The sequence below is a fragment of the Camellia sinensis genome, chromosome 3 (genome assembly GCF_055761805.1).
Source record: "Camellia sinensis isolate YWXY chromosome 3, ASM5576180v1, whole genome shotgun sequence".
Taxonomy (NCBI): Eukaryota; Viridiplantae; Streptophyta; class Magnoliopsida; order Ericales; family Theaceae; genus Camellia; species Camellia sinensis.
Genome location: NC_138963.1, coordinates 8323981 through 8349155, shown reverse-complemented (window position 1 = coordinate 8349155; position 25175 = coordinate 8323981). Strand labels below are relative to the sequence as shown.

The 25175-nt window shown below is 36.4% G+C and overlaps 1 protein-coding gene across 1 annotated transcript; it reads left to right on the top strand.

Moving 5' to 3' along the window:
- The first annotated feature begins 19109 nt into the window (after positions 1–19109).
- On the top strand, positions 19110–20598 carry LOC114294247 (short-chain dehydrogenase reductase 2a). Its single transcript, XM_028238374.2, has 2 exons — positions 19110–19360; positions 19632–20598. The coding sequence occupies exons 1-2, from the start codon at positions 19275–19277 to the stop codon at positions 20476–20478; spliced, it is 933 nt and encodes a 310-aa protein (XP_028094175.1). The 5' UTR covers positions 19110–19274; the 3' UTR covers positions 20479–20598.
- The last annotated feature ends 4577 nt before the right edge of the window (positions 20599–25175 follow it).

Genomic DNA, 25175 nt, shown 5'->3' with positions numbered 1-25175 from the left:
TTTGCACGTGAATAGGATATATTCATATGGTATTTTTTACTATTATGATTAGTAGAAGATAGTAGAATATGAACCATATTTTTGAGTGTTTGAGGAACACTAAAAAATATATATATTTATAATTGGTGAAAAGATAGTACCACTTGACACGCTATTGATATATAAAATTTTTTCTCATCTTCAAACTGTGTCACAAATTTTTTTCTATCCCAACCTTCCCAATAGAAAATATATAGTGATAGAAAAATGATTTAGACCTCTAAAAAAAGACCTCTAATGAAACTCTAATTTGTCTTTTTCTTCTCCGTTTTTTGTCTTTTACTTCACTATTTGTTTGTTTGTTTTTATTTTATTTTATTTTATTACTGGCTAACTCATTAGAGCTGTACTGCAGAAGTTCTAATTAGAGCTCTGCAGCAGCTCCGATAGTGATAATGGTTTGATGATCTCGTAATGCTAAACACCAATGTAGCACAGCTCAATTCTTTGACTTCTTGGCTTGCAATGCGTACAAGCTAATGTGCTTTTACTTGTTCCATAATATATTGTTGCATTCCCAATAAATAGGATTGGCATATTCATGACAGTACCTTTTTTTTTTTTTATAATTATTTTTTTACACTTAATTAATACTCATCTATTTTCATTGTAATCATATTTTGATCCCTTTACTTTAAATTATAACAATCAACTTCCTACACTTTAAGTTAAATTACAATGTCATTATTTCATTCACTTATCGTTAATAAAGTTAACATAACTTGTTATGTGAATTAAGCGTGCTATTTTTTTTTTTTTTTGGTCTCATCAGCACCTCTACACTTTCATCATAATCTCATATTTACTTTCAATTTTTAACAATAGATGGACAGGAAAATGACATTTCAACTTGTTTTAAAATTTAAGGAATTCACTGTTATAATTGAAAATAAAGATACCAAAGTGAGATTACAATAAAATTACAGCACTAACTGTAATTAAATTTATTTTTTTTTTTTTGGCACGGGGGAGAGGGGATAGTTTGGCCACCACCCACAGCCACTTCTAACCACCTCTCCACAACCCCTTCCCTCGTCATCACTTACTTTGATGTTGCTCCTAACTACCTCCATCTCTGTCACTGTCACCTTGAAGCACCTACCTCGTTATCCCTCTCTACCTCCACAACCACCTCCACCTGCAACAAACAAAAAAGACAAAAGCAATTTATATCTTAAGAGCTCCGAGTTTCATAGTTGAAGCATGCCATTGAACCAATCAGGACAAATAAATTTTGCCCATCAATTGAAAAATCCAGTCTGAGAAGCACGAACAATGGGTGTATAATTATACTAACAGTTTCTATAATTTTGAATTTGTGTCAGTTTAGTTCATGACTTTTCAATTGTGATACATTTGATTCTGAATTTTGATTCTTATTTCAAATAAGGACAATTGAAGACATTGTTATTCCATTTGAAAGATAAAGTCGTCATACAACTTATTTTGTATTGGTTAAATTATATTTTGTTTGAAATATAATCAGTGTGTTTGGTTTGAGTTTTTTAGATTAAATTTTTTAAAAATTGAGTCTTTTGGTTTTTGTGTTTTTTTTGTTTTTAGTGAATATTTTTAAAATTTTAAACATTTTCTTTACTTTTTTAGATGCACCTTACTTAGATATATCTAAAAAAAATATTTTAAAAAATTAATAAATACATAAAAATACAAAATATGTACGGAATTCTCGTATTTTTTTTGTATTTTTTGTATTTAGTGAATTTTTAAAAGGTTTCTTTCACAATTTTTTTTACTTTTTAGGTATATTTATGTTAGGTATGTCTAAAAAGTAAAAAAAAATCTTAAAATATTAAAAAAAATCAGTAAAAACAAAAAAATACGAAAAACAAAAAAGTAGAATTTTCTAAAAAGAGTTTTTGGAAAACTCTAACCAAGCATGCTGAATGGTTTTTTTAATGAATAATGTTAAAAAAAAATTTGTTATAAAGTTATGTTTAGTTTGGTTTTCAAGATCTATTTTTAGAATTTTTTTTTAAGAAACAAAAAATTAAATTAGTGAAAAAAATTAAAAACATATCATTTTTATATAATTTTATCTTTTAGGAGGGTAGAAATAATTTTTAAAAATATTTTTTTTTATATTTGTTAAATGGGAGATTTATTAGAAAATCTTTTTTCAAGTGTTTGTATCCTAATTAGTCCATAAGATATTCTTATATTTTAATAAGTCTTATTATTTGATCATTTGAACTACCAAATCTTAATTCTTATATTTAAAGTATTTTATGGATATTTCTACCCTTGCAAATATTTTTTGAACGGTTAGCAATTTGGTGTTGTGAATATTTATATTTTACAATGTGAATATTCACATTGATATGTTAACATTCGTATTGATGGTGTAAACATTCACATTGTAAACATGAATATTATTAGGAGTATTTTGGTAACTATGCCACTCATAGGACTTATTGGAATATAAAAAAATAATGTGGACTAAATAGAATATAAGTAGGTGAAAAAGGATTTATGAAAAAGTGCCCCTTGTTAAATTAGTTTTTATTTTTTCGAAAGTCAGACATGTCGATAACTTTGATATCATTATTAAACCAATCTATTAAATCAAAAAATTCAAAACTAAAAATATTTCGTATATTAAACATATAGATTATACATTAAAAGTTTAATAACCATTCATTACATGATAACTATCTAAAAATATCTGTTAACAACAAATGCAACTATCTATCACATGATAACCATCTAAAAATATCAACAAAAACAATTACGTATTACATGATCATCATCCAAACATACACTAAAAATTAATGTGATAAAAAAATAATAAATAAATAAAAATATAAAAGATTTGTCATTTTTATATAATTTTATCTTCGGTGAATAGAAATTACTTTTTAAAATTTAAAAATAATTTTTTGATATTTATTTTTGTCAAATTAGTTTATATTTTATCAAATTAACAACTTTATCCTTGAAATAGAATAACAATATTTTTAATTATCTTTATTTAGAACGAGATTGATAATTGAAAACAAGAACTAAAGTAACATAAATCTCAAATTATAAAAACTGTAATTTGTCCTACTTCATATACCCATAAGGATTGGTGTGTGTGATATATATTTGGTGCACCAAATCCAATGTTGGCCAAGTTGTAATCTTGAAGATCAGATATTCAATTATCATGAAATATGCTTGTTAGGCAAATGCTAAAACTAATCAATGCTCTTAAGGGAATTGGTTAAGAACCATTTTATAGTCTTCAAATTTGGTCCCACTGACTGACATTTTTTGTTAAAAAATTTATACACTAAAAATACTATCTTATCTTTTCCAAATCATTACCTAAAGATTTTCTTGATGAACCACCTTATAAAATTATCAAATAATAAGGTTGTTCAGTGAAGGAAATGCTTGGCCTTTAAGGTGTTTATTATTCAACGTTGTAAGTTGGGAGTTTATGTTAGAGATTATCAAAAATAAAATTTAAATTTAAAATTGAGGCCTAAAATATGCAATCTGTCCAAAATTTTATTTATTTATTTTTTTGGGATCAAGTCCAAAAATGCTTTAGGCAACAACAAAGTGATAGAGCTATAGTTTTTAACCGTGGGCTGTTTCAAAATTAAACATGAGTCTTTCGAAGTAAGGTGGAATATCCAATTACTCTTACTAATAAACTCTTTGGAAGGATTAGTGTACAATAGCTAGCTAATCCTACTTAATTGATTTGTTTATGCAATTCGATGCTTCATTATATTGACCAAAATCCTGAGTTTAGGCTGTGATTATTAGTTAATATATTATGCAAAAACAAATGTTAATCCCAAGTAGAGCCAGCCTGGCTTGGTCATGGTTTGTTTAAGCAACTAATATGACAAAAGGACATTATTCTGGTGCAAATATGTACTTGATAATGTTGCATCAACTAACCTCATTTCATACAATCAATTACTTGTAATTTTTTTTTGTTGACCGGAAACAAGGTCGGGTCTATTTAGGACTCGGTCTTACAAGTCAACTCGGAAAAGATGTCGAGAAATTCACCTCTCACTCTCCAATTTTAGTCAAGGACTATGAGGAGGCTGGTATAAGTTTCAAATTCAAGACTTTTGTCGTTACCTCACCAACTCATCAAATCTTTAGAGTTAACACACACACACCAAAAAAAAAAAAAAAACCTAATTGTAATTTAAAGGTTTTTTTAAGTGGTTGAGGAATGTACAAGTTATCGAATTTTGCTAAAATATCGATTAACTTAAAAAATAAATAGAACATGATCATCGCTAATCAAAGTAGTTAAAATATACAACAATATTATATCTCCTAATTTATTACTCTTAAATGACCCCTAATAATATGGCATTGAGGTTAGACTTCCCATAATAGAATGTTTGACAAATTAAAATTTGAGAGATAATAAATTATGTGTCTCAAGTATTTTTTTCAAAATATATATGTAATTTTTTGTCTCACGTGTATCAAATAATTAATATTCCAAAATCTTGCTGATAATGTCAATAAAAGTAAAGAATTGAATATTTAACAATTGATTTACATCTTAAGAATCAGTACAAATTCTAACCAACTTAAACAACTCACTTAGGACTATTTTAGGAAGTGGGCTATAATCTACTTCCTAAATTATAATTCACTTTCTCTCTCACAAAAAAAATTACTTATAAATTATTTATAAGTAATTTTTCATTAAAAAATTAATTATAATTACCTTTCCAAAATAACCCTTTGTTGAGGTATTGCTCTGTTGTTAAAAAATTACCTGAATAACCGTAAGAGTTCAAATTCGTCCTTAATACTCCTCCGTAACTTTCCAAAATAACCCTTTGTTGAGGTATTGCTCTGTTGTTAAAAAATTACCTGAATAACCGTAAGAGTTCAAATTCGTCCTTAATACTCCACTGTAACTGTCCAATGAGTCAGTCCCATTTTCTGACACCCAAAAGAATCAATGAATTTGAAATGACTCTGATTGCTGTTTTTAATTTAAAATAAAAAAAATATATGTAAACTTACTTTGACATATTTTAATGAGCTGCCATATTAGTAGGCTTGAGGCATTAGGTTTAAATCTTCGGCTCAAGCAGCACTATTCTATAATAAATTTATATATTTGTTGGTAAAATTTTAAGTTATTATATATTTGTTGGTAAAACTTTAATTTAAACTTAATCGATAATGATTTGATCGATAGATTTAAACCAATTTTTAAGTAAGTACAAATAAAAATTAAGTTTTGTGTGAGTGATTTTCTAACCACACTGCCAACTCAGTATTCAGCTGGAGAAAATTGACAGAATAGATAGCACATGGCTGACCTGCAACACAAAGAGAAGATTCCAACGGTGGTTCGTTCACCCGGGGGCACTCCGACAATCAAGTCACTGTTCAGAATATAAATTGCGTACCTTAAACCCATCGGGAGTGCTCTTCTTTTATAGTTAACTCAATCCTAGTCCTCATAGAAGCTTAGCTTCAATGGACTTCTATTCAGTGCTTATTCAGGACTCTCCAAGGGATAAAGATAAACTCCCTAAGAGTGCTATCCTTATCCATGCTAAAGTCCTTCCTCATTCTAGGACTCTTGTGCCTTATCCGCTTATCTCGAATTCCAATATCTTCGGAGATAACCTCGGCCTTGCCGAGATATCCTCGGTGTCATGACCAGGACACGTGGCACCTCGGCTGACACGTCGGCGTCACCTTGGCCACGTGTTGGTACTCGGAAAATATATCCCCACAACTGCCCCCTAAGTTCTATTACCTCGGCATTCTGAGGTGATGGAACCTATATCGGTACTTCCTGCCAGTACGTCGGTTTAAAGTCTCTCAACCGAGATCATCATATAGGCCGACATGTCTCTTTAAGGTTAAAAAGTTTCCAAGATTTCCTTCACGCGTATGAGCTGTCATGCAAAATAACTTAACCATTTCAGCCACGCGTCTTCCTTTTACCGGATCGTACTCCGTACGCGCTTGTAAGTCGTCTCACGCCTGCGTGCGCCGTCTGACGAATCCGTATTTCTAGGGTTATCAATTCCCTTCTGCCGCCTTTTCGCATTTTTGACAAAATCAGTATCCTCTCTCTTCGTCTCTTCACTTTTCACTTTAGCGTTTGAAGCTTTTTTCTCTTTCTAACTTTTCCCTTCAAGATCTTCCATTGCTCAAGTTTCCAAAGCTCTGCAACTTGCTCCGTCCATTTCCTCCGGTGAGGTTCTTGCCAATCTGTTCCGCTGCCGCCGTTCTTCTGACTTCGGCGATCTCAACATCGGCTTCTTTTCTCTGGTAAGTCACCATTCCTCCTGGTTTTAGTTCTTATTGTGCTCCAAGAAATTTTGCTTCATCATTAGTCGCCATTGTTGTTTTACTCAAATATTTGATTCATGAATCATGCATCTGAGCGTATTTATTTCACGATTTTGTTCTTTGCCCATGTCTTGAATATTCACACTGCTCACAATTTTTCTACACTTTTTCCACTGTTCTTGACCTTATATCCTTCGTACTTACAATGTTCTTGATAGTCCATCTTTGTTCTTGATTCTGAAGCGCATTCTTGCTTTTCTGTTTTCCAGATTTCGCGCCTTCAATCTTCGTTTCCATAGATCTAGGTTTGGGATTTGTTTGTAGAACCCATGATTTTTTAGGAAAAACTGAAACTATTTCCATAAATTCTGACCCAACAAATACTTTAGGTTTTTGCTGAAGTCCTAATAACCTTTTCTTAAAGCTCCATTTTTCTGAAGTCCAGCTCTTCTAGTTAGGCCGATATCATGGGTATGTGGAAACATAGGGTAGACACCCCGACCAAGTTAGATCACTTTAGGTGCGAGTTTGACATCCCTGCCGACGTCCATCTGAGGTTGACTGGGGAGGATGACTCCATCATGCCCACAGCCGACTCCACCCCTCCCTGTTGTAGCTTTCATCGAGTGCGGACTTCGGCTCTCACTTAATATCCTTTTTCGTGAGATCATTCACTACTACAAGTTGAACCCAATGCAGCTTGCCATCAACTCCTACCGAGTCATTAATGGCATCATAGCCTTAGCCAAACAAGAAAATGTTAGGGTTACCTTAGCCGATATCCAGTATTGCTACACCATGTGTGGCCTCAAAAAAGACACGGGCTACATTTACTACCTCAAGCCGAGATCTACAGAATACAAAATCGTAGCCAACCTCCCAGACTCCAACAAGGGAGCTGGAGACGATTACTTCATTACCTCAAGGAACTGTGAGTTCGCTCCAGATGAGGACCTCCATCTTTACCCTCTTCCTCAAATAGTTTTTGTAGAGGGCAATGGTAAGAGCCCTGTGTCCATATTAACTTGTTTGTTTTAAAGTCTTCAATACTTTATTTGTTTCTAATGTCTGCTTTTCTTGCAGCTCTTCCTCAGCCACCAAAGGGCTTCCGTCAGTCTTTCTTTCCCAACAAAGGCTTGAGGAGACTGTTGGATTTGCCAATCCACAAACAGAAGGCCCCTCTTCTACTTAATTTCATTCCTACATACAAGTTAACTCTTCCCGACGTCCCCAAGAAGAAGAAGAAGAAGAAGAAGAAGAGACTGTCTCCTCCTTCTGCCACAACTCCTCAGACTGCCTCCACATCTCGGCAAGATCAAGGATCGACTTCTAATCCAGCCAAGCAGCCGTCAACCTCGGCTCTTTATCTGATCCCAATATCCCAACGCCAACATCGGCGACGAACTGTTTTTGCTGCCGAAATGGGCTGCCAAAAAGCAGTTGCTAAGGATCTTTTGGCCAATATTCCTGATTTAGTTGATACCCAATTAGCGCCAACCCAGCCAAAGTCAAAGACAAAAAGGATCAAGAAGGCTCAGCCAAAGGCAAAGGTGACTCAAATTGACACCGAAGATACTTTACCGATCTCAAAATGAGCTTCGAGCGAGAGAACTACATCTGCTACCGAGAAGAGGCCAGTCGAGGTCCAACCATCTGAATCCCCAAAATCAGAGAGGCCGAGGTCATCCACTACAACCACATCGGGGTCTCGAAAGCAGGATTCCCCCTGGACTCCCCAAATCACATTGGAGGATAAGCCAGTTAGGGCTAACGACAGCGCTGATGACATTAATGTCGGCGTTGCCCTTAGTACTGCTCTGCTTCTTCCCGACGATCTCAACCGAAACGCTGAGTTGAGTGAATATGAAAACTATGCTCTGATGCTCCAGCGCTCTGTCCAAGTAAGTGTCTTTATTTGGCCATTTTTCTTTCTTTCTTGTACTTAGAAAATTTTCTAATAACTTTTGTCTTGTTCACTTTCAGGCCATCCAGCATGCTCATTCCTTCTCAATACAATCCTTTGAGAACCGGAAAGAACTGGCTGATAAGAAGAGAAAAGTTGCCAGTCTGTAAAAGGCCAACAAAAGTTTACAATCAAAGATGAAAACCTTGGAGGATCAAGCCGAGGCTGCTATCAAGGCCCAAAATGTTGTCGAAGAAAAAGCAGAATTCGCCGAGGCCATTAAGAAGGTTCTTGAGGCCGAAAAGAGAGAGGCCGAAGAGAAGATGACCCAGGCCCAGAAAGAACTTCAAGACACCCTGGCCACAAAAGAGGCCGAAGTCAAGGCCGCCGATGAGAAGGGCTATAACGAAGGGGTGACCGACGTCACGGCAGACTATGAAAAGTAAGTGAAATAAGCATGTAACAAGGGTTTCACCCTGGATTGGATGTCTCTTCTAAAAAAGCTTGAAGTCCCCGAGGACTCGCCCCTCAGGAACGCCGACGCCATTCCTCTTCCATTCCCTCCAATTCCAACTTAATCCGACGACGAATCTGAGTCCGAGGAGGAGACCTTGGTGAGGAAATCAAAGAAGGCTGCTGGGACCAAGTGCCCTTCTCTGAACGAGCAAGTCCTGGACTTGACTCAAGATAAGGAGGGTGAGGAAGCCCCCAAGGATGCCACTCCTGAGAAGGTGTAATCGGTCGTGCCCCTTGCCAACAAGAGCCTCGATCTAACCGTTCAAGAAATTGACGCCGAGCTTGCAACTGAGAAGGCTGCCGAGATGTCTTCTCAGCAGTCCTCCGAAGTCCAAACCCAGCCTGCTAATGATGTTGAAGACTCTTAATTTTATGTTCTTCTCTTTTGTTTTTTGGATAATGTAAACTCCTCATATGGTCGATGTGCCTTTTTATGAATACAACTTCTTTCTTTCTTGGATGCTTGCATGTTTGTCTTTCCTTTATTGCTCTTGTATGATTCCATACTTAGAATATTTTGCATATCTTTAATATATACTTCAATCTTGTGCAACCTTCTAGGGGTGACACACTTCGGTTATACAAACTGACGATTTACCTCGGCAAATACCCAAGTACCTTTCTTGGCGCGACCTTGGTTTCAACTTGTAAATTTTTCATAAAATTTCATCAAGTGTTTAGCCTTAGTCTAACTTCGACTTGTAAACTTGTTAAGTTTCAACAAGTTGTTAAACATAATCTCGGTTTAACTTTATCTTGTAAACTTTTTAAGTTTCAACAAGTGTTAAACATAATCTCGGTTTAACTTCAACTTGTAAACTTTTTAAGTTTCAATAAGTGTTAAACATAATCTCGGTTTAACTTCAACTTGTAAACTTTTCACAAGTTTCAACAAGTGTTAAACATCATCTCGGTTTAACTTCAACTTGTAAACTTTTCACAAGTTTCAACAAGTGTTAAACATAATTTCGGTTTAACTTCAACTTGTAAAATTTTTAAGTTTCAACAAGTGTTAAACATAATTTCGGTTTAACTTCAACTTGTAAACTTTTCACAAGTTTCAACAAGTGTTAAACATAATTTCGGTTTAACTTCAACTTGTAAACTTTTCACAAGTTTCAACAAGTGTTAAACATCATCTCGGTTTAAATTCAACTTGTAAATTTTTCACAAGTTTCAACAAGTGTTAAACATAATCTCGGTTTAACTTCAACTTGTAAACTTTTCACAAGTTTCAACAAGTGTTAAACATAATCTCGGTTTAACTTCAACTTGTAAACTTTTTAAGTTTCAACAAGTGTTAAAACCATTTTCCAACTCTCTGCCCCCTAATGTGAACTTAAGTTCCACTTGGGTTCTCATTACGCATGTGTTTTAGAAACATCGGCAAGTATCTTATCAGTCATAATTATAGAAGAATTCTGCTAAAATTTTATTCATTATGTCGGCAAAAAACAAGAAAAATCTAATGATAGAAAAAGATTACAAGTATTCCAGGGTCTTAGCAACTCTTTGCCTTCATTATCTTCGAGCCGATATGCCCCATTGCCGAATACCGAAGTGATTCTGTAGGGTTCTTCCCAATTTGGGCCAAGCTTGCCCTTTCTGGGATCCTTCTTGTTGCCGACGACTTTTCTCAAGACTAAGTCGCCGACTTGGAACTCCCTTGGGTTAATCCTTTTATTGTAAGCCCTGGCAAGCTGCTGCTGGTATGCTGCTAGCTGAATTGCAGCTCTCTCTCTTCTTTCTTCTAGTAGATCTAGATCTTGGGCTAAGAGTACATCATTATTCCAATTCTCTATTCCTTGGGTTCTGATCCCTGTGATACTGACCTCCAGTGAAATGACAGTTTCTGTGCCATAAGCCATGGCAAAGGAGGATTCGCCTGTTGATCTTCTCGGCGTAGTCTGATATGCCCAGAGTACACTTGGCAGCTCATCCACCCATTTTCCTTTCGCTGCTTGCAGCCTCTTCTTTATTCCATCCAGGACAACTTTGTTGGATGCTTCTGCTTGTCCATTGCTTTGAGGAAAGCTTGGGGTTGAAAAATAATTCTTGATCTTGAATTTTGCACAGAAACTTTTGATTAGCTTGCTGTCAAATTGTGTTCCATTATCGGCAACTATTGCTCTTGAAATCCCAAATCTGGTAATGATATTTTTCCATATGAACTTTTTCACGTCCATATCTCGGATTTTGGCCAGGGGCTCAACTTCTATCCATTTGGTGAAGTAATCTGTTGCTACCAACAAGTACTTCCTTTGTCCAGTTACTTGGGGCAGTTGCCCAACGAGACCCATGCCCCATTGGGCAAACGGCCAAGGACTGGATACTGGGTTCAGGTCTGCTACCGATTGGTGTATCAGGAGTGCAAACCTTTGGCACTTTTCATACTTTTTCACATAGGCTTCTGCATCTCTCTGCATGTAGGGCCACCAATACCCCTGCGTAATGGCCCTATGGGCAAGTGATCTGCCCCCAACATGGCTTCCACAAATTCCTTCATGTATTTCATATACAAAATCTTCAACTTGTGAAGGATGTACACACCTCAAAAGGGGTCCAGTGAAGGATCTTCTGTAGAGATATCCTTCTGCTGTCAGACTGAATCTTGCCGACTTCAATCTGATCTTGTGTGCCTCTTTGTGGTCATTTGGCAGCTTCCCTTCCTTTAAGAAGGCTACAATTGCATCCATCCAGCTTGGTCCCATATCCACACACATTACTTCGTGTTCTACGATCGGTGGTTCAATGCTCGGGCCCGACAGGTATTCGACCATTATTGTCCTTGTTTTTCCTGGTTGTATTGCACTAGCCAGATTGGCCAGTGCATCGGTGTGACTGTTATCATCTCGGCTAACCTGATGTAGTCGGCAATTCTAAAACAAGGCCACTAACCTGTTGACTTCCTTTGCGTAGGCTGACATTCTTTCATCTCGGGCTGCAAACTCGCCTGTTGTTTGGTTGACTATGAGCTGGGAGTCACAGAAGACTATCACTTCATCTGCTTCTGCTGCTACCACCAGCTTTAGTCCTGCAATCAATGCTCCATACTCTGCTTCATTGTTTGAGGCCTTGAACCCCAATCGAATGGACTATTCCAATATCTCTCCATCTAGAGATACCAGTACTAGTCCTACCCCCGCTCTTTGTCGGTTTGAGCTCCCATCGACAAACAGTCGAAAGGAGTCGCCGATGTAAATATTGCAGGGTCTGAGTTTTTCCATCTTCCTTTGTTCTGTTGCATTTGGCTGGGCTTCTCTTTGCTTGCTTGGACATCGTTCACCTCGACTCAATGGAGCTCGATGTACGATAGATTCTGGTGTGAACTTGGCCACGAAGTCGGCCAAAACTTGGCCTTTGATTGCTGTTCTGGGTCTGTACTCCAAATCATACTGTCCCAAGGCCACTGCCCATCTAGCTATTCTTCCTATCAGGTCTCCTTGTTGCAACACGGACTTCAAGGGGTGTTCAGTTAGCACCACAATTTTATGGGCCTGGAAGTAATGGTTCAGTTTCTTTGAAGCCATTACTAAGGCCAGTGCCAATTTCTCTAAGGGTAAATACCTTGTTTCTGCATCGGCCAGGGTTCTGCTTACATAGTAAACAGCCCTTTGCTCCCCTTTTTCTTCTCGGATTACCACTGCGCTTACTGCGTGTTCTTAGACTGCTAAGTGCAAAAACAACTCTTTCCCAGATTCTGGATTTAAAAGAACTGGAGCTGTGGTCAAACACTTCTTCAAGTCGGCTAGGGCGACCTCGCATTCTTCTGTCTATAAAAAACCTGTGGCTTTCTTCACTAAGTTGAAGAAAGGTTTGCACTTGTCTGACCTTCTGCTTATGAACCTATTCAGGGCTGCGGCCCTTCCAGTCAATATTTGTACCTGTTTTGCTGACGTTGGGTTCTTCAATTCCAGGATGGCCATAATCTGATCTGGATTGGCCTCAATGCCCATTCTAGTCACCAGATATCCCAAAAACTTACCAGATCCCACTTCAAATGCACATTTCGCTGCATTGAGTCGGAGCCGATATGTTTTAAAGATGTCAAAGATTGCTTTCAGGTTGGCCAGATGACCTTTAGGTTCCTTGGTCTTCACAACCATGTCATCGATGTAAACTTCCACCGTTCCGCCAATCAGGTGTTTGAACATCTTGGTTACCAGTCTTTGGTAGGTTGCTCCTGCGTTTTTCAACCCAAAAGGCATCACTCTGTAGCAGTGTAGACCTTTTGGGGTGATGAACGCAGTCTTCTCTTCATCTGGGGGATGCATGGCTATCTGATGGTATCCCCTATAGGCATCCAGGAAGCTCATCCTTCCATGCCCCGAAGTGGCATCTACCAACTGGTCAATCTTGGGTAGAGAAATATTGTCTTTGTGACAGGCCTTGTTCAGGCTGGTAAAGTCCACGCAGACCCTTCATTTACCATTCTTTTTCTTTACCACCACTGTATTTGATAGCCATGTCGGGTAATTTACCTCTCGAATGGCCCTGGCCTCCAGGAGTCTGTTTACTTCCTCTTCTACTGCTTCGACATGTATTAACGTCAGTCTTATTGCTCGTTAGATTACGGGTTTCACCGACCTATCAACATTCAGTTTATGGCAAGTGACCTCAGGGTCAATGCCAGGCATTTCGTAAGGCGTCCAAGCAAACACCTCAATATTTGCTCTCAAAAAAGCTTCAAACTCTTTTTCCTCTTCTTTAGCTAAGCCCGAGCCGAGAAAAAAGAAGTGTTCTTCATCCCCCTCCTGGATGAGGATTTTCTTCAGTGTTTCTTCACTTTTCTCGGCTGACTCCTTGCCGACATCCTCTAGGACCTCCACATCCTCGCCTTCGATCTCTGCCTTCTCTGGTTCTCGTATGCTGCAGGTGAATTTCATTGCTGCCATGGAGTAATTCTTTGCCTGTAGCTGATCTCCTCTGATCTCCTCTATCCTATGTTCTATTAGGAACCGCAATAGTTGATGCAGTGTTGAGGGAACAGCCCCCATCGCATGTAACCACGGCCTTCCCAAGATGATATTGTAAGGGGAGGGTGTGTCGATTATTGTGAACTATGTCTTTATCTTCTTGGTGCCAGCCTGCACCTCCAAGCTTGTCGTTTCTAGTGGCCATGTCGGTGTTCCATTGAACCCAACCATTATGCTATTGGATTGCTCCATATCGTCTGGGTGAAGGCCAAGCTCCATGTAACATCTGACGTACATGATGTCACAAGAGCTGTCTTGGTCGATTAAGATGCGCTTCACTTGGCATTCCCCAACCTGAAGGGATACTACCAAGGCATCATTATGTGGATGCTGTACCATCTCAAGGTCGGCTTCAGTAAAGGACACTATTGGTCCTTGGCACTCTTCTGCTCGATGTCTCTTCTCCCCGACTTGGTAGACATGCTGTAGGTGTTTTATCTTCTAGGTCTCCCCCCGAATCTCATTTTCGATGACCTTCGAGTGAATTACATTAATTACCCGAGGTCTTCCTGCCTGAGGTTACTATGCTGGGGGAGGCGGAGCTGCTGGTGCCTGAGACAATCTTGTTTGTCCTTCCCTTGTCCTGGCCTCATCAACAAGGTCTCTCAGATGGCCTTGCCTTACCAGGTCTTCTAAGTGTGTTTTCAGGGCTCTACAACCCTGAGTCATGTGTCCATCTTCATTGTGGTAAGCACAATGTCTGCCAAGGTTTCTTCCCGTAAACTCTCCTGATGCTCTTGCTGGCGTTCTGAAATAGGGTTGGTTCCGAATTTTATCCAGGACTTTGTGAATTGGGATTCGAAACATAGTCGTAACTGCCTGTGTAGCCCTTAGTCATATCTCTTGCTTGCTAGATCCATTGTTACCTCGGCCTCACTTCGGCGAGCCGTTTTCTTTTTCTTGCTTTGCCTCCTTAGTCCCCGATGTATCTTTCTCGGCTCTGGAATACTTCTCGATTCTCGCCATAAGCTCTTCCATACTTTTTTGGCAATGTCTTTGCCAAAGATTTTCGTAGTGGACAGTCGTCTTTTAGGCCGTTCTTGAAAGATACGACTGCCACCTCTTGATTACACTCTGGTATTCGGTTGAACACCTCATAGTATATTTTTGCATAGGCCCTAAGGCCTTCATCCTTATTGATCTTCAGAGCCATCAATGCGTCCACCCTTAATGGCTGCAGCTTGTTTGTTACGAACCTGTCCACAAACATCTCGGCCAGGTCTTCCCAGGTCTTCACACTTCCCTTCGGTAGTTTGTGAAACCAATCTGATGCAATCTCCCCGAAGAATGAGAGGAACACTTTGCAGAGCAACGGCTCGTTCCCACTATATAGTGCCATTGAGTTCAAGTATAATCCAACGTGAAAGTTCGGTTCTGACTTACCATCGTATATTTGGAACCTCGGCATACTGAATCTCTTCGGCGCCTCAAATTTGTCCAATTCCAGTGAGAAGGGTGTTCTTGGCTTATCAGGAGAAGTTACCTCGGCATCGGCATTCTGTTGCTTCCTCTTGAGGTAATCTCTTAAGTCCTCCTTTGTCCGCCCAGGAGCTTGACTATCTCCCGACTTCAGTCTTTTCAGCATACTACTCTCAGCTTCGTTGTGGGCCCTTTTCGACCTTTCTCCATGAGTTATGTCAAAGCACAACTCCTGCCTTTGAACGTGCCGATGTTCTCTTAGGTCTGTTTCTTTAGTGCGATGTGTCCTTCGTGACTCTTCTCTCCTCGACTCTCCTCGCCCGATTTCCCTGGAAGGCCGGTGAGAGTGTTTCTCACTTTTGGTGTGTTGATAGGCTATTGGGATTGGTTTCTGCCCTCCTTTCTGGGCATTGGCCGCTGGAATCGACGTGTCCTGCAGCGGGAATGGTGGCTGCATGACGTTATTTTGCATCATAAAATTGACGACCGCTTGCAGGTCTGCCAACTTGTTTGCCATCTCTTTCACCTCTTCGTCCCTCCGCAGGCATCTATCTTTCCATATCTGGAAGTCGTCCTCATTGTGGTAGCCGCTTCGATCTGGTTTCTTTGGCACATCGCCATCCTGGTCGACGTCTTTCTTGCCGTGATTCTGGTTTTGAGTCTCCTCATTACGACCATCTTTTTCCATGTTTGGGTCAATGTGTTTTCCACTCCCAGCAGGGATATCGTCCCCAACCTTATCCTTCTGTCCGTCGTTGGCCATCTATTCTCCTTTCTTTTCCACAGAAGGCGCCAAATTGTGTGAGTGATTTTCTGACCACACTGCCAATTCAGTATTCAGCTGGAGAGCACTGGCAGAATAGATGGCATTTGGCTGACCTGCAACAGAAAGAGAAGATTCCGGCGGTGGTTCATCCACCTGGGGACACTCCGACGATCAAGTCCGTATATCTCTCAAAGATAATCAATAGTGTTAAACTCACTATTCAGACTATAAATTACGTACCTTAGACCCATCAGGGGTGCCTTTCTTTTATAGTTAACTCAATCCTAGTCCTCATAGAAGCCTAGCTTCAATGGACTTCTGTTCAGTGCATATCCAGGACTCTCCAAGGGATAAAGATAAACTCCCTAAGAGTGTTATCCTTATCCATACTAAAGTCCTTCATCATTCTAGGACTCTTGTGCCTTATCCGCTTATCTCAGATTCCGATATCTTCGGAGATAACCTCGGCCTTGCCGAGATATCCTCGGAGTCATGACCAGAACATGTGGCATCTCAGCTGATACGCCGGCGTCACCTTGGCCACGTGTTGGTACTCAGAAAACATATCCCCACAGGTTTTATATTTGAATTCTATTCCTTAAACAGATTAAGGACTTCCCTCAAAGTAATTAGGCAAAGAAAAGATAGAACACAACAAAATATGTATTAACAGTTCCGATTAGCAGCTCGAAACTAACAATAATACTTCGGAGCTCGAAAAAGTTGGCCCGAAAGTGGCTCGAATACCCAAAACGACGTCATTTTGGGTTTTTTTTTTTTTTGCTTTTGAATACAAATAGAGGAAAGAGAAGAGGCAAGCGAGAGAGAAGAGAGAAGAGAAGAAGTGAGAGAGAAGGAGAAAAGATGGAGATGGCGATGATGGCGGAGGAGGAAGAGAAGGAAGATCGACAGGGTGGAGGCCTCCATTTTCATTGATTTGTTCATTTCCCTTTCTCTGCACTCAACTTCCAGAGCTCCATTTTTTAAATTTGTTTTGCCCCAACTTCTATTTCAAATTTGTTTTTAGATTTGTTCATTGATTTGTTTTCTCTTACTTCTGTTTCAGATTGTACAATTTTTTTTTGTGTGTGTGTGTGTGGTGATTGTTGGTTGTTAATAATGATGTGTGTTGTTGTTATTGTTGTTGTTGATGATCTCTAGTGGATCTGGATCTGAAGATGAAGGAAAAAGAAAAGAATTTTTTGTTGTTGTTGATGATGATGATAATATTGATGAAGATGTTGTTGTTGATGATGATGATGTATTGATGATGATGCCCAACTTTTCTTCTCTCTCATTTTTCTTCATCCTATTCTTCTTCATCTTCAGAAAAACGAGAAAAAAAGAAAGAAAAAATCTAAAACGACGTCGTTTTAGACTAGGGCCATTCGAGCCTTATTATTTTCGCAGTTCCGATTGGTAACTCAAAAATAATAAGGCTCAAATGACTCGAGTCTAAAACGACATCGTTTTGGATTTTTTTTTTCTTTCTTTCTCGTTTTTCTGAAGGTGAAGAAGAAGGAGAGACAAGAACGAGAGAAGAGGAGTTGGGCATCATCATCAACACATCATCATCATCAACAACAACATCTTTATCAAGATCATCATCATCATCAACAATTTTTTTTTCTTTTATTTTTCCTTCATCTTCATATCCAGATCCAATAGAGATCATCAACAACAAAAACACACATCATCATCAACAACCAACAATCACCCCAAAAAAAAAAAAAATTGTAGAATCTGAAATCGAAGCAAGAGAAAACAAATCAATGAACAAATCTGAAACAGAAGTTGGGGCAAAACAAATTTTAAAAAAAGGAGCTCTGGAAGTTGAGTGAAGAGAAGGGATTTGAGTGTAGAGAAAGGGAAATGAACAAATCAATGAAAATGGAGGCCTCCACCATGTTGATCTTCCTTCTCTTCCTCGTTCGCCATCTCCATCTTTTCTCAACATATTTTAAATAAATTTTATATTATTATTTTAATTAAAAAATAATTTTTGATTATTTATTTATACTAATATGCTAGTATATATATATATATATATAAAATATTGGCATACACTCAAATGGTGAGTACACAATTAACATTACTAGATTAGACTTAAAATATTGATTAAAAAGGATGTCGAGGTAAAATTATTTAGAGTTTAAATGGGCCAATGTAAGATTATATGAAATTTAGGAGGCTAAATGATAATTTTTATGAAAGCCAGACAATATTATTTAGACTTTAAAAGATTCAAAAGTGAGATTATATAGGCTATATGAAGAACAAAATATCATTTTTTTATTATTATTTATAAATACTAAAAAATATGTGCAAGTTAATGAATTTTTCGCCCATAAATAGGGAGGCTATGTCCCCATCCGCTCCTCTGTGTCTGCCACTGAATTTTGGTCTGAGAAACTTACAAATAGGCTTGATATGCTAGAAAATAAAAGGTGTAATCTCAAAAATGCATTTAATATTTTAAAGACGATTATTTAATGAGAACATTTTGACTATGGTATCATGATTTGAGTAATGTTAGAAATTTTAAAAATTCTATCAAAATTTCTACCAAATGTCTCACATGGGTGTGGGACCCACATATGAAACATTTGGTAGAAGTTTTAGAATCTTTAGCATTACTCATCATAATTTAGTGAAAACATAGAAGGTAGTTTTTATTTTTAATAATTAAGGAAAGTAGACCAACGTTTTGACTATGGTATCATGATTTGGTGAAAACATAGAAGGTAGTTTAGAGCCACACAAATGTAATGTGATTAAGTATATATTGATAGCTGATCAAAATAATTTTTTATTAGGATTAAATATTTAACAATCCCTACATATTGAACGGTTTGAATTATCAATGCGGGCTCCATGGTGGGCTCCCGGAGGCCCAACAACACCCTCCAAAGGGGCCTACTCCAAAAAAACAAAAACAAAAACAAAAACAAAAAAAAGGTGGTTTGGTAAATTGAGATATGTATCCATGTATGATATTAGATTTTTTTGTCTTTAAATTTTTAGTCTCCGTATTTAATTCATTGAATGCATTCAAAGTTTAGTGTTTTGAAATTCACACTGTATAATGTGAATAAGAATGTATTGAAACAAAAAGAAAAAGAAAAAATTTTGGGATATACAAAGAATACCTAACCTATATGAAATGTAGCTGAAGGTTAAGAGAGGGACAACCATTTTCCACGAAGTTGCTTTAAAAGAGAGAACAGGTCACCGACGGAATCACTTCCCTATAAATACCTTCAATTACCTATAAGCATTCCTTATAGTTATTAGCCTCTCTCTCTCTCTCTCTCATTTGTGTCCATATTTTATTCTAGTGTGTTTGACCATGCCTGCTCAAGTGATGCCTGAACAAACCTTCCAAGGAATTCATGGCTTAGGAAGGGAAAATAGTCCTTCTCCCTCCTTCAAGAGGTAATTTACTCATTTACATCTCTCTCATATTCATAGCTAAAATTATGTAAAAATGCTAGATATACAGAATTCATATACAAAAAAAATACATCGAAAACTCAACTCACACGGTGCATTTTTTTGTGTTCTAATTCTGTATGTGTAGCGTTTTAAAAATTTTTACCGTGTCAATTTAAGTTTGATATTTTGCAACATTCTTTAGAAGAATGTATGCCTTAATTGCCATTAATTTCTCCACTAATCTTTTCTTTCTTGCTATTGCATATATTAGGTTGGAGGGAAAGGTTGCAATTGTCACCGGTGGCGCTAAAGGGATCGGAGAAGCAACAGTGAGGCTCTTTGCTAGGCATGGAGCTAAGGTAGTCATTGCTGACATTGAAGACACTCCTGGAACTGTACTAGCCAACTCATTGTCTCCTTCAGTGACCTATGTACATTGTGATGTTAGCTCGGAAGAAGACATTGAAAACCTAATCAATTCAACGATTTCTCGGTATGGGCAGCTTGACATCCTCTTCAACAATGCAGGAGTGCTCGGCAACCAATCAAAGCGAAAGAGCATCGTTGATTTGGACACGGACGAATTTGATCGTGTCATGCGTGTGAACGTGCGAGGGGTAGCCCTAGGAATGAAGCACGCGGCGCGTGCAATGATTCCTAGAGGAGGAGGATGCATAATATCGACGGCTAGCGTAGCCGGAGTCATGGGAGGACTGGGCCCACACGCGTACACTGCTTCGAAGCATGCCATTGTGGGTCTGACAAAGAACTCGGCTTGTGAACTTGGGCGGTATGGGATTAGGGTCAATTGCATTTCGCCTTTTGGGGTAGCAACAACAATGCTTGTTAATGCATGGAGGAGTACTAGTTATGAAGAAGATGGTGGTGGTGATGGTGATGATGAGTGCATGAGTTTTGGTGCACCTTGTGAGCAAGAAGTGGAGAAGATGGAGGAGTTTGTGAGAGGGTTGGCTACCTTGAAAGGTCCAACACTAAGGGCTAGAGATATAGCAGAGGCTGCCCTTTACCTTGCTAGTGACGAGTCTAAGTACGTAAGTGGTCATAACCTTGTTGTGGATGGTGGGGTTACCATCTCAAGAAATTGTGTTGGCTTGTAACACATGCCATAATTTCATTTGTAATTGCATTTTTTCTGTAAAATTTGTAATTCAAGATTCATATGTACCAAGTGCACTTTTAGTCACATAATCATATTTTCAGATTGTAGTATTTTGAAATTTTGATATAATTTAGAGTGTATTAATTTTTAAATTTTAAAAGATGATACTATTTTTCAATTAAACAATTATTTGATGACGTGAATCTAAATCCAACGACAGAATCTCATATATAAGTCAAAATCTTTTTACTAGATATCATGAATTGAAAAGTTTTATTGGGATCAAAGAGAGTTGCTATTGTGACATTTTTATATGATTGAATTTTCTCGAAGAGGTGGTGAGATTTCCAAAATCCAACTGCACTTTTTCTCATTTATTCCAAAATGTATATTGCCAAAAGTCAAATCACATTTCAAGGTTGTCGTTTGGACGCCCCAAGTCTCAAGATGTTTTCACACTTTCATAGAAAATTCTCTCTAGTCCACTGAATTTGGTTTGTGTGTACAACCTAATCTTCACATGTCATTTTTTATTTTATTTTATTTTATTTTTAATGAAACCCATTTGACTTTGACATGGTATGCTGTAGTTTGATGGGTAATTTGAATTTTGTTTGTTTCGAAAAATTATTAGGTAGTTGTGTGATATTATTTTCATATTATTAGACACCTATCATAAAACTACATAAGATTTTACAAATTTATTTGAATTTATATTTAACTTATATATTTTTATGAGATCACTTATATAAATTTATAAAATTTATGTAATTTTATGATAAATTTGCATACGGCGTGTATTGTACGTCAGAACATTTCTCTAGATAAAGTATTAGTTTAAAATTGATAAATCTTACTTTAAAAATTAATCAGTGTGTTTGGTTTCAGTTTTTTGAATTCAATATTTTGAAAACTGACTTTTTATTTTTCCCGTTCTTTTGTTTTTAATCAAAATTTTTAAAATTTTAAACATTTTTTTAAATTTTTTTAGATGCACCTTACTTAGATGTATCTAAAAAGTAAAATATTTGTAAATTTTTTTATAAAAAAAAATTGTTAAATACACAAAAATACAAAAAATATACTAATTTTTTTTTTTATATATTTTTGTATTTTTAGTATTTAGTGAATTTTTTAAACATTTTTTTCATGAAAATTATACTTTTAAATGTATTTATATTAAGTGTGTCCAAAAATTAAAAAAAAATACTTAAAATATTAAAAAAATATGAAAAATAAAATTTTCGAAAAAGTGTTTTCAAAAAATTAAAAACAAACATGGTGAATTATAGTCAAATACAGTATTATACAACGTATATCTTATTTGCACAAAAAGAGCTTATCATTTGTTTCTTTTCTCTTCTGTTTTTTTTCTCTTTTTTTTCCATCGTTTTCTCATAAAGTCGACATGACAACAACAAAGAAAGGTAAATCAAAAAATATGTGTAAGAGATTGCTTAAATACTACTAAAAAATGTGGTGATTTTTTATTTTATCACTTTAAAACAAAATGATAAATCAAAGTTACTTATATTTTGAATTTTCTCTTTGGTTACTTTTCCATTCACTTTTACTTTTCTTTTATAAATTTCTTTTCATATCTAAAATCATCACTATCTAATACCACTCGATATAAAAGTTAAAAATTAGCGGTTCATTTAAGAGACTGTATAAATTATTTGTGAGTGTCCAAGCTTTTCAGGTATGGTTACATATATTGTACATTTTATTCATAGACAAAATACCTAGAAGTGGTGCAATCGCAAAGCGTGTCGTGGTCCTTTAATCATAATTAAGAAGTATTAATCTTAATAATTCATCAATGGGGAAGAGTGGATTACATATCCCATTATTCAGGATGCAAACATTAATTTAGTCCTTAAATTGTCAAATAATTGAGTATATTTAATTGTCAAATACAACCTTACAAATGGGAAGGATTTCTTAATTTAAATATGAATATAGTCTTGATTAAAGTATAGTATGTGTGACAGGAGAGAGAGAGAGAGAGAGAGAGAGAGAGAGAGAGAGAGAGAGAGAGAGAGAGAGAGAGAGAGAGAGGTGTATCAGAGCTAGCTGTCAGTCCTGATCATCAAATGAAAGCTGTAAGGCAATCCATCAATTAATTCTTGGACAGCCTTGGAAAGTATATTCGTAAGCACATAGACCTTGTACATTAAGGACAATAACCCTTAATTGTATGATTGTATGTATCTACCTTAATTTGGAAAATAAAATTAAAAATAAAAAAAGAATTGGGCAGTCCAAGGTTAATATAGTATAATGTTAAGAGCCTGTTTGATATCCTCTAAATAAATATACTTATTTAGATAAATAAATTTATTTGAGTCACATCATATTTCTATTTTTATATAAAAAATAAAAAATACACGTATTTAAATTATTCTAAACAACCCCTTAGTCCAAAGAAAGGGGGAAAAAAAAGGAAAAAAAAGAAGAAGCTAATATGATATATTAATTCTTATAAATGATACAAATTCTTTACTTGAATTCATATGAGACTTGCTCCTTCGCGTGGATTAAGTCAATATCACATGACTTGAGGCTTCATGGCATTGGCATCAATGTTAATGTCATTTTTTTAATCTAGAAACAAAAAAAGATTTTGTTAATGAGTGTTTTAAAAATACTTTTTAATAAAGTTAAAATTGATAATGCACAACGATCAGGAGAGGATGGGTCGGACTCTTTCACGATATTCACGTTTCTGCTGACTTTGTCTTATTGTCGCAGGCTTGCAAAAAGTCCAATGGGGAGGCACCAGGATTTGAATGGTTTTTCCTCGTGGACACTCCAACGACCAAATTAGATGAAAAATGTTAGATGAAAAACGGAGAGAAAGTCTGAGAGATAGAGCCTTGTTGTCTGTTTCCTTATATTTCTTACTAATCATTTCCTTATCTATTCAAACTGTCTTATTGGCCGAAAGTTTACAGTCTACCAGCCGTCGACCATGGCAGCTTCACCATACTCGGGGACGAGAGGTCTTGTTGCATTTAATGCCATGACAGTCTCATTTAATACTTGATGCTTGGGCCCAATAACTTTGCAAGATCTTTGTCTGCCATGTGGTCGACTCCTTGCTCAACGGGTGTCTAGACGTCATGGGGTTTGGATCAACGTGGGTTCCTTGGTAGGTCTGCTGTTGGGTTGTATCTTCTAGGCTGCAACTAACTAAATGCCTGTTTGGGTTGTCCATGGTATTTGTGGGTTGTGCTATATGGGCCGTGCCCATAAAAAATTATTGTATATTTTTTTTAAAAAGGAAACAAAAAATTTAGTATGTTATAAAAAGAATTACAATTATTTTAAATATTATTAATCAATATCTTTATGACATTCTTTAACAAAAACTCAAACAAGAAAAAGTAATATTCTAAAAAAAAAGTCTAGTTAGGGACAGATCAAGTCAGCCATCATTTTCAACAATATTGAAAATGGCTGTGATAGAGACCACTAAGGCCATGTTTGTTTGGACGGACTGGATTAGCATTCCCATGACTAATAGTCCTAGGACTACCAATCCGTTGGATTATGTATCCTATCTTAACTAATAGTCAAGTTTAAAATAATTAATCCGTACTTTAATTGTTTAACCAAACATCGGATTAATAATTTTATTGGACTATTAGTCCAATCCCAAGCTCATGTCCACCCAAACAAACATGGCCTAAGTGTAGAGCTCTAAATTGTGCTCTGCACAGTTGGCAGGGGTAAAAATTTAAAAAAAAAAAAAAAAAAAAAGAAAAAAACAAATCATCATGAGAAAAAAGACAAATTAAAACTCCTCTAGAGCTTTTAATTTAGAGCTCTTAAACATTTTTGTATTGAAAACTACAGGTTAGTCAAAGCTCAAGCTTACGGCGGCATTAATTGTAAGTTTATTTATTTACTTATTTTAAAATAAAATAATACATATAATTTCATTACTCATCACATTTACATAAATCCTAGGTACATTTATTTAATGTGAGTTATATTTTCCTGTCAAGAGTGACAAAATTGGATAAACTGTTATTGAAAACTTAAAACCAAAAATTATTATTTATTGAAAATTTGTACTAAAATGTTTGGTGAAATTTCTGTTTAATTTATGAAAAAAAAATAATTTAAAAAAATTAAAAAAATTGATTATTGAGAAGCATGAAATGAGTGTTTTTAGGTTCATTATTAACTTTTGACTTATAAAAAGATGTATCAAACATATCTTCTGTCCTTTCTTAAGTGGGATTTTAAAATCTAACCAATAATATATATCAATTATTTTATTTATTTATTTACTTTTTAGGATTCAATTTTCAATAGCTAAGAAGGCCCCTACAACTCGGTCAAGCCACCACTTTAGTCGCATGGGTTGTGAACATGTCTCATCTACTGTCTCAAGGTCGACTAACATAGTAAACCTATTATACATGGTTTCTTCTATACCTAACGTGGAAGCCACCATGACTAGTCCTCATGAAGACGACCAATCATGCTATAACAAAAAGCCTTGTGAGCATCTCATTGGTTAAAGTGGCACTAGCTTTTTGCAAGCTATGCGTAAAGGAAAAATTATTGGGTGTTTATAAAGCATTATGTGACACATATCATAAATTAATTATAATTATTATATCTTTTGTTCTTCTTCACCATTTAATATAAAATCGTAAATTTTATTTTTTTCATCAATTA